We start from the raw sequence: 18,584 nt of genomic DNA on the forward strand, positions 1-18,584 counted from the left end.
CTCTAGTAGTTTCATATTTGTTCCACAAATTGGGCATTTATACGATATTGCAATCAAACTTTTCTCCATACACCACTCAATAACGCTGTTTTTGCCTCTTCGCTCCAACTGATTAAAAAAATCCAGATTCAGATACTCATCCATTCTGCAGTAAGAACCGATTTTGACACACTCATCAATAATCAAAACATTCTTTAAGCAAAAGAATGCTTTTCTGCATTTTCAGAAGTTACGGTTATAATTTTTAACTCATGCATTCAATATTTTCAATCGTTTGGTAATGATCGTTTTCAATCGTTTGGTATCTTAATAACATATTTGTCAGAGATAATTCGTTGCGTTAAATGCTAACACCACCACACACAACACAAAAGTAGATTTATAATTAAAAAAATCTCGCGCAGAACATTATAAACCTACCATTTCAACTCAGTTAAAACTTCATTTAAGTTTTCTTTAAATACGAAGCTATAGCATACTTATAACTTGTTTTTAAGGAGAGGCGTAACCAATATTACGTCATAAAAAGGCGTGTCCAAGTATAAGAGAAGTAAACACAGCATCGACTGATGCAGCCTATTCTGCGATTTAGCCGACAGTTCTACTAGCATAATGCCTATGGTATAAAAAAGAAAGGATACAAACGTGCTTATAATTAAGGCATTTTTGTTACAAAAGTGCTCTGCATTTCATGAAACATGAACAGATTCATTTGGAGCATATCGATTTTAATTCTGATAGTTGATGCGTTCTGGAGTTTTCCAGCTGATACGCTCAAACTCCAGAAGGGCGGTAAGTGAATATATATTTCGCATTAACAAAATTTAATAAAATTGCAGCTTTCTTAATAAAGTTATGATATTTTATGATGAACATTCTCGTTGTTTAATGGCCGTTATACAAACACTAATTCGTGTGCAATTTCGAATATGATAAAGTCTGTTATTAAAACTTTGAAAAGGCAAAATTATAAACGATTTCGGTGCTACTTTGGTAGACGGTTGCACGGATTTTGGCGATTTTCCTTTGGCGAGTAATACAACTTATGGTAAACCCATTGCTGGATAAGTTATTTTTGGTAACCGATACTTTGTTGTCATTTTATTTAAAAAATAATGCGTTTTATTGTGCATAAATTCCGTGTTTAAAATATTATTTATGGCTTTTAAATATTAAAAATCAATTTAATTTTGCATTTTTATTTGAAATAAAAATTTTATTGTTTATCATATTTTATGAAATTTTATGTGTTGGATGATGTAATCAATGACGTCACCTCACTTTAAAAGTAATTCGCTTTAATATGTATAAATTTAATCTAATGTTTTAAACATTATTTATGGCTCTTAAATATTAAAATACAATTTAATTTTGCATTTTTTTTAAAAATGATTTTATTATGTATGAATTTTTAAATAATTTTAATTCTAGCCGTGATGTAATAAGCTCTCTGATTGGTTATAGAATATTTGTGCATTAACGAGCTGTAATCAGCTCCCTGATTGGTTACTGACAATTTGTGCATTTCCGCGCCGTTTTAAAATTTAATTTATATCTTCGAATTCCTTCAAAGATGTTATCTAAATTATGATTCTGATTTTTTATTGTGGTATTTATCAATAAACAACAGGTTAAACACTCAAAAAAATGTAAGTACATATTTTTCTTTTATTTTATAATTGTATACTTCAATTTTTGTTAAAAAAATTAATACACTATTTTCAGAAATTGCTGAGATAATTATTGTCCATATGTTTTAATGTTAATTATATTCTATATAACGTATTTTAAAGTATTTGAATTTAATAATATTCTAATTCTTTTAAATGTTGGTATGATGGTTTTTAATTCGATATTCAATTTCAGTAATATTTTAATCTAATTAAACGTTGGCCCAATGTTTTTATTCTCTTTGCTATATGAAAGTAATAATAACCTTACTTTAGTATTTTATACTCATAGTAAATGTATTTATTTACACTTGCCTGCCATCTTAAAAAATGACATTTTCAACAAAAAATTAATCCATTACTTTTAACGATATTTATTTATTTATTTTTTAAGTTTCGAATACTTTACTATGCGTAAAAACAGCGTTTTTCAAGATGGCTGACGTTTGTAAAAATCGCGCCAACAATTCGGCCAACGTAAATCGCCAAAAATCCGTGCAACCGTCTACCAAAGTAGCACTACGATTTCCAGAAGAAAAATGAATCCTATATATAATATGAATCTACCATCACTGTTGCTTATTAGATTTCAGACACTGGGTTAAAATGCGGTTTAGCTCACTGCTTGGCGATTGTGTTTCAATGGGCAATAAACGCGCCAACATGGTTAACCCGATGTTTTGAAGCTATGTTGTTATTCTGTTGCCACTAAATGTTATCGCCCTGTGTTATATTTAAAGAAATTAAATATTGAAAAATCTGCATAAATGTTTCTCGCATTGTGATAAAACAACGGTACCTAGAGCCATCAAATTTTGAATAACATACGTTTCCAACCTAATATGGGCATCTAGAAGCCCAAACTTGGAATTTTTTTTTATTATCTGATTGATATTTTTTAAAACTTGAACGAAATTTTTATTAGAAAACTCAAAGATTTCAAAGCGAGCAACTGCAACACAGTACGGGAAAAAAAACAAAAATTTACGTGCAGAGCGCTCATTTTAGAATTATTTTGCGATATTGCTGTTGAACTGAATTTTATGGTTTAAGTGTAAAGAACATTATATGATAAAGAAATGTAACACACAAAACGTTAAAAAAAACAGGGCGTAATGTAAAATCTAAAAGCTTTCATTATTTTTATTTTATTTATTTTTTTTACTTGTTAATTCTGTGGCGCTTTGAATGTTCTTATGTGGTTTCTTTTTTTAATCGAGTGTTTTTCCCCCTGTGGGTTTTAGCCTTTTTTCTGCATATATTACGGAAACGGCGTATAAACGTTTGTAAATTTATTTAAAGATGAGGGGGGATCCAAAAGGGTTTCCCCCTAAAATAAATTCATATATAAAACCCCTCAAAAAGACTTTACATTTTTGTCGAAAAGGGTAAGTGAAAAAATTTTTTTTGTATGGTTCGTTTTGAAGTTGCTTATTTTAATATTTTGTATTTCTTTTTGGCTCAATCCTAGAAGATTGGAAAAGCTAACGTTGTGCAATTCCCTGATGTTTTTTTAACGAAAATAGATCGATATGTACATGGGCAAAGCCAATGTAGTGCGCAGTGCCGACGTTGTGCGTGATGCCGAGTTTGTGCAATTCTGGGATGTTTTTTTTTTAAGTGAAAATAGATCGATGTCCACATGGGCAAAGCCAATGTGGTGCGCAATGCCGAGGTTGTGCGCGATGCAGAGTTTGTGCAATTCTGGGATGTTTTTTTAAGTGAAAATAGACCGATGTGCACATGGGCTAAGCCCATGTGGTGCGCAATGTCGAGTTTGTGCAATTCTGGGATGTTTTTTTAAAGTGAAAATAGATTGATGTGCACATGGGAAAAGCCTATGTGGTGCGCAATGCCGAGTTTGTGCAATTCTGGGATTTTTTTTAAGGGAAAATAGATCGATGTGCACATAGGAAAAGCCAATATGGTGCACAATGCCGAATTTGTGCAATTCTGGGATGTTTTTTTAAGTGAAAATAGATCGATGTGCACATGGGCAAAGCCAATGTGGTGCGCAATGCCGAGGTTGTGCAATTCTGGGATTTTTTTTAAATGAAAATAGATCGATGTGCACATGGGCAAAGCCAATGTGGTGCGCAATGCCGAGTTTGTGCAATTCTGGGATGTTTTTTTAAGTGAAAATAGATCGATGTGCACATGGGCAAAGCCAATGTGGTGCGCAATGCCGAGTTTGTGCAATTCTGGGATGTTTTTTAAGTGAAAATAGATCGATATGCAAATGGGCAAAGCCAACGGGGTGTGCAATGACGAGTTTGTGCAATTCTGGGATTTTTAAAGTGAAAATAGATCGATGTGTACATGGGCAAAGCCAGTGTGGTGCGCTGTGCAATTCCGGGATTTTTTGAAGTGAAAATAGATAGATGTGCACATGGGCAAAGCCAATGTGGTGCGCAATGCCGAGTTTGTGCAATTCTGGGATGTTTTTTTAAGTGAAAATAGATCGATGTGCACATGGGCAAAGCCAATGTTGTGCGCAATGCCGAGTTTGTGCAATTCTGGGATTTTTTTTAAGTGAAAATAGATCGATGTGTACATGGGAAAAGCCAATGTTTCAAATTGTGGCCAACAAATATTATCGCCCTGTATTATATTTAAAGGAATTAAATGATTAAAAATTCCTCATAAATGTATGTATTTCCCCCTCAATTTTGATAAAACAACGGTACCTAGAAACATCAAATTTAGAATGTCATCCTCCTGCGAATATGGGCTTCTGGAAGCCCAAATTTGAAATTTGTTTTATTATCGTTTTCCTATTTTGTAAAACTTTAACGAATTTTTGATTAACATACTGAGGAATTTCAAAGCAAGTAATGACAATGCTCTATAGATAAAAACATTTTTATCTCCAGCGCGCGAGACTGTGTATCGGAAAATCTAAAGATGCTTATTTTAAAATTATTTTGTGATATTGCTGTTGAACTGAATTTTACGGTTTAAGTGCGAAGAACATGATATTTAATTAATAAAGGTAGCACGCAAATTGTTAAAAAAACGCACCTTTGGGGCATAATGTAAAATCTTAAATTTCAGATTTTATTTTGTTTTTTAATTTCATTATATTTGTTGTCTTTTTTTTAAATTTCTTATCGTTGACAATATTACCTATTGTAGCTTTAGATATCGAAAAGCCATGGCTTTCACTGCGTTTTTTAACAACTAGATACGAATAAATTTCTTCGGAGAGAGCACAAATGTCTGAAGACAAATTGTCAAATAGCAGACGATAATTTATGCTTTCAAAACTATACTTGCAGTTAAAAAGAATTTCCAAGCAGACGATTTCTTTTGGAATTTATACTTCGGAATTTGAGCAGTTAATTCATTTGCCGTTAGAATGTTCTTATGTGGTAGTTATCAATCGAGTGGTTTTATCTGTGTGTTTTTGCCATTTTTCTACATATATTTCGTTAAATAAACAATCGCTATGGATTTATCTGTGATGCTGAGAGAGGTGAGTGAATGTACATGTAAATTTATTATTTTATTAGAAATGCAAGCGAAACGTGCCATCATTGTCAAAAAGACTTTTTATTTTCCTGAAAAGGGTAAGTGAAAATACTTTTCCGTTTTAAAATTGCTTATTTTTAATATTTTCTTTCATTGTGAGAAATTAAGATTTTTTAAATTTATTAATGTGTAGAATTCTAATACGAAAGTATAGAACCTGGTTTAGGAATTTAAGAAACATGGAAATGAAAGCTGTGTATGATGTTGATATTCAATAATAAATATTTTTCCTTTTTTTATTAATATAAAGCTTAAAAATTTTTAGAAAATAATGAAGATTGTTTACTTACTAGTATGTAAGAGATGGTGTCGTTACGTAGCAATAAGGTAATTTTGTAAAGATGATGAAGTTAAAATGTTCCGCAATATGAAATTAAAATTTAAAAAAATCTGTTTTTATTTGTATAAATACTAAAGCTTAAAAATATTCACCCTGTATGAGAGACTGCGACGTTGTTTACAGTTTTAATAACTGTTACAATTCACTTACCGTATTTAATAGTTTGAAATACAAAAAATTTAGTATACTTATTTCTACATCTGTAGAGAATACATTGTGACGTTACAATCTTAGTCCCACCCATTTATGAACGTCACATAGCTCCGCCTTTGCAACTTTGTTTATACGTTTACTGGCGATTTAAAAAAAATCGCCGCTACTGAAAATCGCCAAGCAGTGGGCTAAAGCACATTTTCACCCAGACACTGTTTTTGATAAATTTCTCTACTGCCGTTTCAGCACCCTTTATCAAGTGCTACTGTTCCATGTTGTTCTCTATTCCTTACACAAAATCTTGGTTCAGTCTGTAAACTAAGATAAACTGTTAGAATTATATGAACCGTTGACACTGATTGAGACTCAGGTGATCGTCAAACCCATGGTCACCAGTATCAAGGCCGTTGTTGACTCGTGATCTATGAATTTTCAATCATAAGTGTAGGGATGGAATATTGGTGGCAATGGCAGCATTTATTGAGAAGTACAGTAGAACTCCAGTTATTCAAATCAATTGCGACCGGACTCCATCGGATAATTGGAGTTTTTCCGAAGAAAGTGTCTACATACACTTTAATTAATTACTGTATGTTGAAAATGGAACAAAAACAACTGCTTTTAAAGAAAAAGATCTTTAATTAATTAAAATGAAACGGTAACACGTTTAGGTACATGTTATATAGCGTGTTGTACAGTACTTATAAGTGTTGAAAGTCATTACTTGCTAAACATCCGGTCAAAGTAAGCTGTTTGACTGCATTCATCCATTTTCGAGCAGCCAAGTCACGCATCCATTTAACAATGAGAAGCTGCATGTGGTCATACAGGGGGCTGATCCAAGGCCAACTACAGTCAAAAGTCGTTAATCCGGACTCGTCGGGACTTCGGCGATTCCGGATTATAGATCATCAGTTTAAATCTCGTAAGACGGCATGCAGAAATTCTAAAATTGAAAATATGAAACCGTAATTTATGAAATAAAGAACAATTATGATCTAAAGGGTATCAAAATTTGCAAAAAGAAAAAGCTTAATATTTATTTGTTTACTTTATTAAACATTTCTTTCAATGTAAGTTGTTTAAGTTTTGCTTCGTTTCATGTGATAATACTTTCTCTTTAATTCTATTAAACAGACATAATTTCTTGTTCAGTTACAAAGTTCCGCTGTTCAAGTCCTATAATTGCTGTGTCGAGAACACCGACTAATTTGTCAATCGAAATTTTTTTGTTTTCAATTACCTCTGTCACTTTTCTTCGCTATCGGAAGCAAATTATAATGACGAGGAACTTGTTTTAAATCATATCAAAGACGGAGCATATCGAGATGAAATACTACATTTGGTAAGGAATTATAATCCAAATAAAATAAAAACATCTGCGCTGAAGATAAGGATAGTGCTGACAGATCAACTTCCAATTCATTAAGCGCCCGCCGCAGCGTTCCCCCCGCCGAGCAGCGTGAGATTGATAAACAGATTTCGGATTTCAAAACATACTTTCGCTTTAGATCCTTTACATATTAACAAATATATATCGGAAATTCTATTTGATATAATCGAAAGTTTAAGCTTACTTTTATAAAATTGCTCTTACAGTCTGCAAAAAATAATAAGCCGGATCCAATTCGAAAATTAAGGAACAACGCAATCATCAACATTAACTGAAATAGATAATTAGATAATTTTAGCTTATACGTCCATTATACATAAAACGCGCACGCGAAAACGTATTCTGCACTTGCGCACACTCATATGCGCAGTCGTAAAAGGTCTTACGCGCAGGTGTAAACGCCTATGCGCATGTGTCAACTCGGCGCATGCGCAGAAAGTTTTTAGTTTTGAGGTCCGGATTATAGATCATTCCGAATTAACGACTTTTGACTGTAGATATCTAGTTGGCCTTGGCTGATCCTCCATCCCCTTTAACGTAGATTCAAGACGGGCAAACGCTTCAATAGCTGATGGTCCCGTGTTCTGCTTCAACTTCGACATTAAGGTCACCTTCTTCCTCGACACTTTCAATAAGTTCATCATCATTTAGAATTTAAAACCCAGGGTCTATCGTCAGCACTAACTTCTAAATATTCAGTAATTTTCAAAAGAATGCTTCTTAATTTCTCACGTCATCCTCGACTTCTTCTGCCTTTTCCCTTTCCTTATCTTCTTCAGTTGAATTTGAAAAATTCTGAAAGCGATTCGGATCGTCGGAGTTCGGATAATTGGAGTTGTATTGTACTTGGTACCGTAACATGCAGTGACACTCTAAGCATTTTGGAAAGACTCCATTAAAAACGTTGTAAGGTATATATACATTTTATAACAGTTATTTTAATTTAATGCATCTTTCTTATCTCATCTAGCTTTAACTTATAACTCCCTACCAGAATGAGATTTTAGAATTGTGTTGAATGCAAATGAGAAGGAGAATAGTATTCAAGTTGAGTTCAACTGACTTCGAAAGTTAGGATTCCTGAGTAGGGCGCGTTAACCTTTGGGTTACGTCTATCTAAGCTGTTGTTACGCTCGACCGTATTACGTGCCTTTTGATGGTTCGCTGGCTAATTTCATATCCCAGGCCAACTAGTTTAAAACTATGTTAGCTTCGGCTCAATCTCTTTAGTTATTCATTAGTTAGATCTTATTTCTTACATTTTGAGTTTAAGCCCAAGTGGAGTCCTTGCTGTACGCCCTAAGAAAGGGGGTCGACTGATAATCTTATTTTGAGCAAATAAAGGGTAATTAACACATGGTATTACACATGGCTACAGTCCCTGCTAGACACTGGTTAGGATCTGCACCTAGGCAGTCTCAACCACGGGGCTTCACAGGACTAGAACCCGAGTATTGTACTCAGGTTGGTTCAGGCTTGGCAGGGACCGTACTGGTACTGTTGTGTCTGTTCCTTCGGCTGTGGTCAGGCTAGATCGGAGATCGTCGACCGAGTCCTCGGGGTTTGGCCCCATTCAGTTCTCGTGGCAGGGACCCACAACAATGTAATTTTTGCCGATGGAGTGGTACCCGGAGGCAAGGAGACCTAGTTTTTAAACATAGCAACGTATCGGTCTGGCCTGTGCTTTGTAAAAGACGGGCGGGGACTGCGAGGGTTGCGCCCGTGAGGATGAGGTCCCACGGATGATGGATATCTAAACTCTGTATGGATCCTTTAGAATATGGACCTGGGTCGGAAATCTTTCGTTTGGAGTGTCAGTCTCTGCTAGACTAGACTTTTCTGAGAAACGAGGTTCTGGTAGTACTAGTTTAAATGGGAGGATTCGTAGAAAAAAGAGCGCCACCTGAAGCGAAGTCCCACCTAGCTAGGGAAACAATGCTGCGGCTAAGCGGGATGTTTTTCAACCTCACCGAAAATGTCTCGGATCCTGGGTAGAGGCAAACAAATCGAAAGTTCTGCTTCTGAAGGATCACGTGATCCCGGTTTGAGCAAAAATCAATTACTGTTTGGCATTCAAGGTGTTTGTAGTAAGTGAGAATGGTAACCTAGCTACATGGGTTTCCTGGAATTGTGCGGGTTCTGAGAAGTGTCCCTTTCGACGTCAAGTCCCGCGTAGCCGAAACATAATGTGATTGGGACATTAGGTTTACGTTTCTATTCTTGGACTTAAGCGATTATTCGCTTAACCAAGCTCGAAAAACCTAGTGAACTGCTAAGTGATTATTCACTTAGCAGTTCACTAGGTTCCTCGTCATTTAATGACAAAAGAAAAGTGAGAAACTCTATAACGTTTTTAATTGCAATATGCAAAGAGCAAGAAATTATGAATGTTTATAATTTTCATGTAAAATTTCTGGTATTCTTCTGTTATTGAGACCAGGTTCAGAAATATATGTATGTTTGTATTGGTATGGATGGATATATGTGTTCATGTATGCATCTATGTATGTAAACCGTCAGAAACATTTTGATTCTAGCTTGTAAATAATATTGCAAGCTGAACCAGCTCTTTTACTGAAAGAATATTTACGAATTACTATGAATTTGGAATGCTGGAACACAAATAAAATGAAGAGGGAAGTACTGCGTGCACTTTTAAATTTTATGATATATGCCCACACCATTTGATAGTATTACAAAGTATTCGTGAGCCAGTAATGAAACACGAACTGAATTATCGAGGTGTAATATCAGTTGTGATGCATGTTGGAAAATTGACAAAGAGAATAAGGCATGGTAAAGGACAGTGTAATTTGTGCTCGAATCAAGGACAAGAAAACCACAATTTCTTGTTTTAAACACAAGCATTTCATCTGCAAGGATCATTCAGCTTATATCTGCGAAAAATGCTTCACTTGTACATACTGCATAAAATTTAATTAAGATTAAAGGATTATATAAAGCATCCCCCTCCAACCTAATGTTTTGTAACTCAATAGCATGTTTTCCACTGCATTCACTTTTAAGTAGCAATTTCTTTTATATTTCAGAATGCCCTAAGCATAGTAGCTATGAAGAATGTTATCAAGATTGCATGCCAACTTGCTTTGAAAAAAATCCACCATTTTGCAGCCTGGACTGCAGACGAGGCGGATGTATCTGTACTTATCCGTATATTTATGATGAAGATTCAACCAGATGTGTTCTACCACAAGACTGTGCTTTTGGACCTTAAAGGATTTTTTTTCCCCTGCATTTTGCAAATTTTAGAATTAAGTTGCAATGAAATATGTTAGCTGTAATATGTATTCCTGAGATTTACACTATCAATCAATCAATTAAGACGAATCCTCTCAAAATTATTATTATCCATGAATTAAATAAGAAGTATCTTCTTGTATGAAGAAGGAAGTTTCACATTGCATACTACGTGAATTCAGGATTTCGTCCCTATTTCTGCTTGCATTCAGTTTCCTTTAAGAAGCACATTGAAAAAAGTATTTAAGTTTATTGATGTTCTTACCAAAGAATGACACTACATCCATTATAGAGCCTCTTTTTCATGGATATTAAAAAGCAGGCAGTATGTACCAAGCTATCCTGACTATACACAACTGGAACATGTGTGCATTTATATTGTCCATAAGAAAGCCAAAATGCGCTCCTTTCATTAGAGAATGAACATGTTAGGTGTATCTAGTAAAATAGATATGACTGAGCTAATAAAAGAAATTGTAGTATTCTTCAGAGAAAAATTTATGGAAATAATCTAATTTAACTGACGTGAGATAAAACTGTAAAGTACCCTCTCATTTAATTACTATGAATTAATAACCAGTAATGTACTGTTCATGACATTCAGGAGAAATTTTTTATCGTAAAAATGAAAATAAAACATTTATTTCCTATAATAACCTTTAACAAAACTGCATTTTTTAAAAAATTTATGGCTAGTTTTATTTTATTTATTTTTTTGTATCCACAAACTGACCATGTGCTACAGATAAAACAGAACAAATAAATTAAATATTGTCAGTTTTTGATAAATTAGTAAGCTTACCAATTTTTATACTTATTACACTTTTTTATCAACTGCAGCTTCATAAAATTGTATTTAAATATTTTGTTAAATATCTATTCGTATGTATATATATAAAGTAAAAAATACCAAGCAAAAACTATTTTAGTCATTCCAGTAAAATATGATGAAGTGCAAATGCAGCTGTGCTTTTTATTGAAAGGTTTTAAAGCATGTTTGGGTATTTTTCCGTTTTGCCGGCGCAGGCGATAAAGTCGCCAATAATGGTACAATTGATGCCAAACGGAATATCCTTGCTGGTAACCTTTTATGCCTCATTTTTAAAACAAGTAGCAGCCATTTCCTATCATATTGATTGGTTCTTTCAATACTACCATACAATTACATAGAATGTTTACTAGATAATAAAATTTTATGCCATAAGTCTATTCACAGTAATTAAGTCAATTAAAATGCAATCACACCGCTCACCCGAAAGTGAAAATACAAAAAAGGCAAAGTCACAGGTTAAATTCATCAATTCTAATGAGAATACTCTAACGAAATAAAGCACTGTGGTTTTACATAATTTCTGAGTAAGCTTTTCATACAAATTGAAATAATTCTTGCATTTAAACTTTTATTCCAAATTAAAATTTAACTTGACATTAATGTAGATAATTACTGAATTATATTTTTGTAGCGTACTTTATGTGCGATGAGATTACTTGGGATCATGTAATATGAACTGGTGAATCAGCTTGTTGAAACATGAAAGTATAATTATTCATTAATTCTTAAATTAATGTCGAAAATTCTTAATGTCCTTTTGCAAATTTATTGCCTTTATTTATTGGCTTTTTACTAAATTTTAAATGATATTATTATGTTTATGCCTTCAAAATAAAAAATTTTTAGAACTAACATTTTTTATGTGTATACTGTATGCTGTCGCCAATAAAGTAGCAGAGATTTGCGCCGGCGAAACGGAAAAGTACTTATGTTTGTAAAAATTGTTATATATATATATTAAATTTTTATTTTAACACAAAATTATCTCAATATTATTTCTGTGCAATATGCTACTGGTTCTAAATTTCTTACTCCCCCCTTGCTCTCTACATATAAACACAATTATTTCTAGAATCACTATTCCATTACACTGCATGCTTCTGTAGAAGCATGATAGCATGCAAGTAAACTTGTACAAAATATTTTTCATTTCTGATGGTGATATGATATATGTTTCAGCAAGTTAAAATACTCAGAACTTTTAAATATATCTTTCTCCAGAAAGCGATTACCTAACCATGTCTGATATTATCCTCTTAAATACTTTTGACCAAACTGAAAACACTTAAAACCAGAGCTGTGTTTACATATTTTCCCCCCTCCAATAGACTTTGGCTTTATAGACAGTTATAGTTTTTAACTGGAAGGCTTTTTTGATTTTCTGTTTCTTGCAGTATACTAATTTCCATGCAGAAAACAGTAAAAATTTTAAATCGATTTTGTTTCAAGATGCATTTCATCTCATTGTAATAATATATCATGCAATATCATATTGTTTAATAATCAAAATACTTAGGTTATTTGTACATGTAATTCTTTGATTCTTTGCTCATTTAATTTAATAGTAGATAACAGGCAGTAATATTGAAACGTACATCTCTCTGTAGAAAACTGTTTGGTGCATGTTGTCTTATAACATAAAATATCCCAGACTTTGATTTCATTATATAAAGTTTGCAATAAATTTCTGCTCTCCATTCATTTAATAACTCTCAAAATTCATTATAATCGTACATAGATTATAATGAATTTTGAATTATAATGAATCGTACTTACATTATAATCGTACATAGATCATAACACTGATTCAAAATAAAAATGATTTTCATGCTGAAAACATTTCGCTCTCCTAAAATTATCTTAACATGTTTCCATTGGTGGTCTGAAATTTTTTTTTAAGATAAAATAGTGCCCACCATTCAGGAAGGGGGGGGGAAAGGTTGAATTCGCTTAATTGCAATAAATTTTATAGCTTCATGGATTCACTTTTACCATAGATCAATAAGTAATTCCTTCAAATATGCTACGAAAAAAGTTGCAATTCACACTTTAAGTGATATTTCTTGTGAGGAAAATCATTTTTAAGCAACAGTTAAATAATAATTCTCAGCTCCTAGCTTTTCCGTTATGTTTGTGTCCACAAATGGCCGAGTGGGTAAATGTTGTCCTGGCACAATTTGTGAAGAATTGGTTGGCTGAATATAGCTTTTAGGCTTTTCCCATGCTCAACATGAATATAAGACTTAGAAATCCTCAGCGAAAGCATCTCTCCTAATGCAGATAACCTCACATGGTTTGCTATAACTGATTAATCAACAAATCCGACTTCAACATTAGCACACCTTATTCTAAGCCTTGCTTAAAATATGAGATAAATCTCTCTTGCAACTGAAAACTCAATATATTAAATACCAGATAACTATTAACTTAAATATGGCCAAAAGACCAGCTATCAGATAACAGTCTTTAAAAAACTAATTAAAAACATTAAAGCAAAAATCATATTGTTATAGTGGTTACAACATCAATAGAATAAAACAAACTGTTTAAAAAATATATTAATTAGCCAGTATGGTTTGTCTTAAACCTTCCTAAAAAAATTCAAAATTTTAAACCCTTTTTTATTTTTTTGATTCTAAACAACTCTTCTTATTGTTTCATTATAAAAGTAATATAATAATAAAACACTATTTTGTGATGTTTTTTTAATGGACTTGTATGCATTATGGGGCTTTTGACATTTATTTTATAAATTAGGATCATTGTTCATACTCTGTTAGTGGACTTGAAAGAGCTTTAGTTCAAACTAAAGGAAAGTAGTAAAAAATTACTAATGTTGGCAGTATAAGTGATTTCAGCGTAAGTTTAATGTATGAAGCCTTACATGCTAGTACAATCAAACATAATAAATTTCAATGTCTAGTTCCAAAAAGAAATTTTAATGTTAGAAAACAGTATACATATAGTACTGAAAAAACCTGAGCAGTTTTTAGGATAAATAAATGTTATGTATTCTTCTCTTAGTTCAGCAGGATTCTAATTCAGAAGTCAAACAACAAAAATCAGCGTTATATTTACAAAATTTTCACAGGACTAGTTTCGATGGTTTTACCGAACCACCATCCTCAGCTGGCATCAGTTTCTAGACATCTTAATGCACCCTTCACTGGGACATTGGTGAATAATGATTTTACATCAAAAGAAACCATGAGTAAATTACTAGGAGAAATGTTTTTAACCTTTTCTACAAATTCTATTGAATTTTTTATGGTGTAAATGTTATTGTCTAATAGAGTTGAAAATCTAGAAACTAAATATTTAGCTAAGGGATACGAGGCAGTACCTAAATTTGATCCAATAGGGCGGAAAGGAATACCACTTTTATGAATTTTGGGAAGAGCATATAATCTGGCACAATTTGCAACAGATGGGATAAGCGAATGTTTTAAGTTGCTTGAAAGGATTTGGGAAGATTTGATCCTTTCAAGTTTAAAGTTTTTATTTTTGACAAGTCCGAAGGTGAAGGATCTTTAGGGATCGGATTATATGATCCTTCATTTATTATGAGTTTAGTGACACCATCGATGTAAGTGTTCTTATTCATGACGACTATCTGGCCACCTTTGTCGGCCTTTGAAATGATAATATCCGGGTTAGAATGAATTTCGCGCATTGTAGCTCTTTCTCTCGCAGTGAGTTTTGGTTGCAAAGGTTTATTATTGTATTTCACATTATGAGCGATAAGATGCCTAATAATTTCTTTCATTGAATCCGAAACTTTACTGCACTTGAAAGCTTTTTCGATAGGAGCCAAAATCTTTGGAATCGAGGGTTTACAGGTTTGTGAGAAGTTAAAATTATATTTTAGAATTCTCTCTTGTTCTTCTCAAAGAGTAACATTAGAAATATTAACTATTGGCTTGCTGTTTACAATGGGAAGATGTTTTGAACTACTTGAACTGGAAGACTGTAAAAGAAGTTTTTCAAATTTAACTGCAAGGGTGTTTTTATGATGGTTAACTGCATTCTCCGTTCTAGACCAAGACTTTTATTCAAGGGCAGTGAATTTTGAATATGATTTAGCGAGTTCCAAATGAAGCTTATAGAGTTCATGTTCAATTTTGGACTATTGTTGACGTGTATCCCTTATGACGGACCGAAGTAAGGCAAGCTTGCAATTTAACAGAATTCTTGAAACGCGACTCGAAGGTTTTTGATTAGATTTGATTTGAATAAAATTGGGGATCAATTTTTTATATTTACATTTAAGTAAAAAGTCAAGATGATTCAGGAATTTTTGCCGTTTCAGGCGTAATTTAGTGAAACGATTAACGGATGAAGGCATGATAAACAATGCAGAAAATCAAATTAAATTAACTAAGCAATGATAAAGCACACACAAAACAGCAGAAAAATCCCTCACTGAAATGAATAGAAAACCAATTTTTGTAAGCAAAATACATGAAATCAGACAAGCAAAGCACAATATACAAATATACAAAACATAAACATAACTTGAAAATTGCAAAAAAGTACTTACCGAAACTCATGCAATCATAAAATGGCGGCCACACCACGTGCAAAAAAGAAAGCAAAAAATAAGCCTGTTTGGGGCTTCTATAATTAAGACACAATAACACGCCGAATAAATACTAAGTCAGAAGTCAAACAACAAAAATCAGCGTTATATTTACAAAATTTTCACAGGACTAGTTTCGATGGTTTTACCGAACCACCATCCTCAGCTGCAGAACCACAAATGAATAAGATAAGAAATAATGATTAGATAAGATAAGAAAGTCTGGACAAGAATAAGCAAGTGGCGCTATCTGTTGGTGAAACCAGAACTAAAACATAATTTCTTTAAAGGCCGAAGGCAAATTTGGATTGGAATTAGGATTGTTAACTAGAACAGAAAGATTTTTATGAATGTGAAATGCCTCTAGATCTATTATTCTCCCATCAATAAAATTCCGAGTTCCATACTCAAGGACCCCATTCCGGATATGAATTCCTGGGGTATTTATAGGATTCCTTGCCAGTGTGGTTTAATTTACATTGGCCAAACTAAGAGAGCCTTAAAATTTCGCGTCAAGGAACATGAGGCATATGTTAGAAAAAAGGAAACACAGAAGTCTTCTGCTGCTCAACATTGTTGGTCCGAAAATCACACTTTCTGCTGCCAAAATTATTGAAAAAACATCTTCCATTGGAGAACTGGATTTTCTAGAGGCATTTCACATTCATAAAAATCTTTCTGTTCTAGTTAACGATCCTAATTCCAATCCAAATTTGCCTTCGGCCTTTAAAGAAATTATGTTTTAGTTCTGGTTTCACCAACAGATGGCGCCACTTGCTTATTCTTGTTATTTGGCATGTTATTGGGTCTTAATTTCAGCAGGATTGTTTACAACACAGTATTTTTTTAAATACTTCTTGAAGTATTCCACAGTTGGAAGTTAACAAGTATAATTTCTTTTTTTAAATGAATTTCCATAACTAATTGTTCCTTTTAATTGGTTACCTGAAGCAAGTGCTTTAGCAATGTCCCAGCTCTGCTAAAACTTTTGAATAAACCATTCTCCAGATGGTACCTTATCCCATCTGGTTTTTTCTTCTTGATTAGAATATTAAATTTTATAAGTGCTGATTACTTTTTTGGTAACCACCAAGTCAGATGGGTGAAAATAGATTTTTTGCATTTTAAAAAGAATTTTTTTTCAGTTGAAAGGAAACATTCACAAATATTGTTTTGGAAGTGATGGGAAATAGATTCTTTTCTCAAGTCCAGTTTCACTGACTGGATAAAATGTATTGAGTTTAAGAAAAATTTATAGCTCAAACTTGTCTTAGCATTTTGTTTATAAGGAAATTACACAAAAGTATTAGTAATGACCCATTAAAAAAGGGGTAAAATTAGTACCAAACAGACATAGAATTAAGCAGAACTTCATGTTTGCCTATGATCAAAATGATTTTCAGAAAGATGATTAATGATAAAAAATTCAGACTAATGTTAAGATAATTTATGCTACATTTGAAATTAAGTGGAAGAAATCGATAAAATATTGCAGCAACCTAATATATCATTATTCATAAACATTAAATTATATCACTACCAGAATCATGTATGCACTAAAACTCTTTAAATGTATAACTGCTATTTTTTCATAGCTAGGAATACAAATAAAAAGTCTGAAATCCAGGCCACCAGCAAAAATAATAATAATAATAGTTTTTTTTTTCTTTGTTTTTCTCTAGGAATGGAGAACATAATACTCAAAAGCAGGTGTGCCATAAAAGTAATTTTCTTTCAAATAACTGAGATTCCTGGATGTCACTTTTAAACATCTGTTGGCTAGGGAATTACATAGTGGCCAGTGACACTAACATTGTATTGATGTTAGGCATGAACACACTTTCAGCTCTTAAACGGTGTTGGTGGGACAGCATTTTCCTATCAGAGCTAAATAATAAGTCTCGAGACATATTTATTAGGAGTGAGATGTTCTTTCTACTGGTTTCCCACAGGGACAGGAAAAAGAATTAGATTCCAAGGAACTAAAACAGTTAAAACAGCGAATTCGCTCTTACTTAGCTTTCTGATTAGAAAAACCATATTATTTTTCTCACTCTATTACTATTAATCTTATCAAAAATATAATTTAGTAAATGATAATGCCTTCATACTACCGTTTCCTTGAAATTGTATATCTGCCAATCAGCCAAAGGATATCAGATTTTACATGCACTGAAATGCAGATATAAAGTTGCTTTTAAAAAACTGATGCAGCAACAACACTGCCCAAGAATTCAATAAATATTTTAACATAAAATCTAATGTGCAGGGCAAGACATGCCTGCAGCTTAAAAGCGCATGGCATAATATGCCAGCTACCAGATTTCATGATGATGAGGAAAGCTGGGAATGTGATTTTCTTCTAATCAATGGAATATGAAATAAAATGCTAAATGAAGATGATATAATTAAAGTCTTGCATTATAATGGCAATAAATCAATCAGTCAATGAAATGGTAGATACCTGTAGTATGGTTTTAAATAAAAAAAATATAGCAATTTCGGCTTTGAACAACATTTTAGTTTAAAGTGGTGATGATTTATAAAAAAGTTCTATTCTTAAGTAAAATGTCTCTTTCTTAAAGGAATATTAACAAAATATTTTTAGTCTAAGAATTTACCTGTCATTTTACTAGATCTAAAGTCCAGTTTTGTCAAACTCCCAATGATCTTGTACTTGGACTGTAATGAACAAAGCGGATTTTATGCTCTGGGATAGTTACACAACAGAATGACCAGTGCTGTTAAGCACTCTGTATATCAAAATTCCAGAGTTTTTACAATCTATGTAGTTAAGAATAAAAATGTAAATTAATTTGTATATGCCA

At 32.8% G+C, this 18,584-nt stretch overlaps 1 protein-coding gene across 1 annotated transcript; it reads left to right on the forward strand.

Moving 5' to 3' along the window:
* Window positions 1–558: 558 nt before the first annotated feature.
* On the forward strand, window positions 559–18,515 carry LOC118186237 (chymotrypsin inhibitor). The gene is made up of 2 exons (XM_085825934.1): window positions 559–792; window positions 10,138–18,515. Exons 1-2 carry the CDS (start codon window positions 699–701, stop codon window positions 10,320–10,322), a joined length of 279 nt encoding a protein of 92 aa, XP_085682060.1. The 5' UTR covers window positions 559–698; the 3' UTR covers window positions 10,323–18,515.
* Window positions 18,516–18,584: the final 69 nt, after the last annotated feature.

The sequence above is a fragment of the Stegodyphus dumicola genome, chromosome 10 (genome assembly GCF_044657685.1).
Source record: "Stegodyphus dumicola isolate Sdum_Otavi_A_Nest chromosome 10, ASM4465768v1".
In the NCBI taxonomy this organism is placed as follows: Eukaryota; Metazoa; Arthropoda; class Arachnida; order Araneae; family Eresidae; genus Stegodyphus; species Stegodyphus dumicola.

What these genes read in the sequence shown, in the direction of transcription:
- LOC118186237 (XM_085825934.1), top strand. Translation starts at nt 699, where the DNA reads ATGAACAGATTCATTTGGAGCATATCGATTTTAATTCTGATAGTTGAT. An exon ending in GCTCAAACTCCAGAAGGGCG is followed by an intron (nt 793 to 10,137) that starts GTAAGTGAATAT and finishes TTTATATTTCAG; the next exon opens with AATGCCCTAAGCATAGTAGC.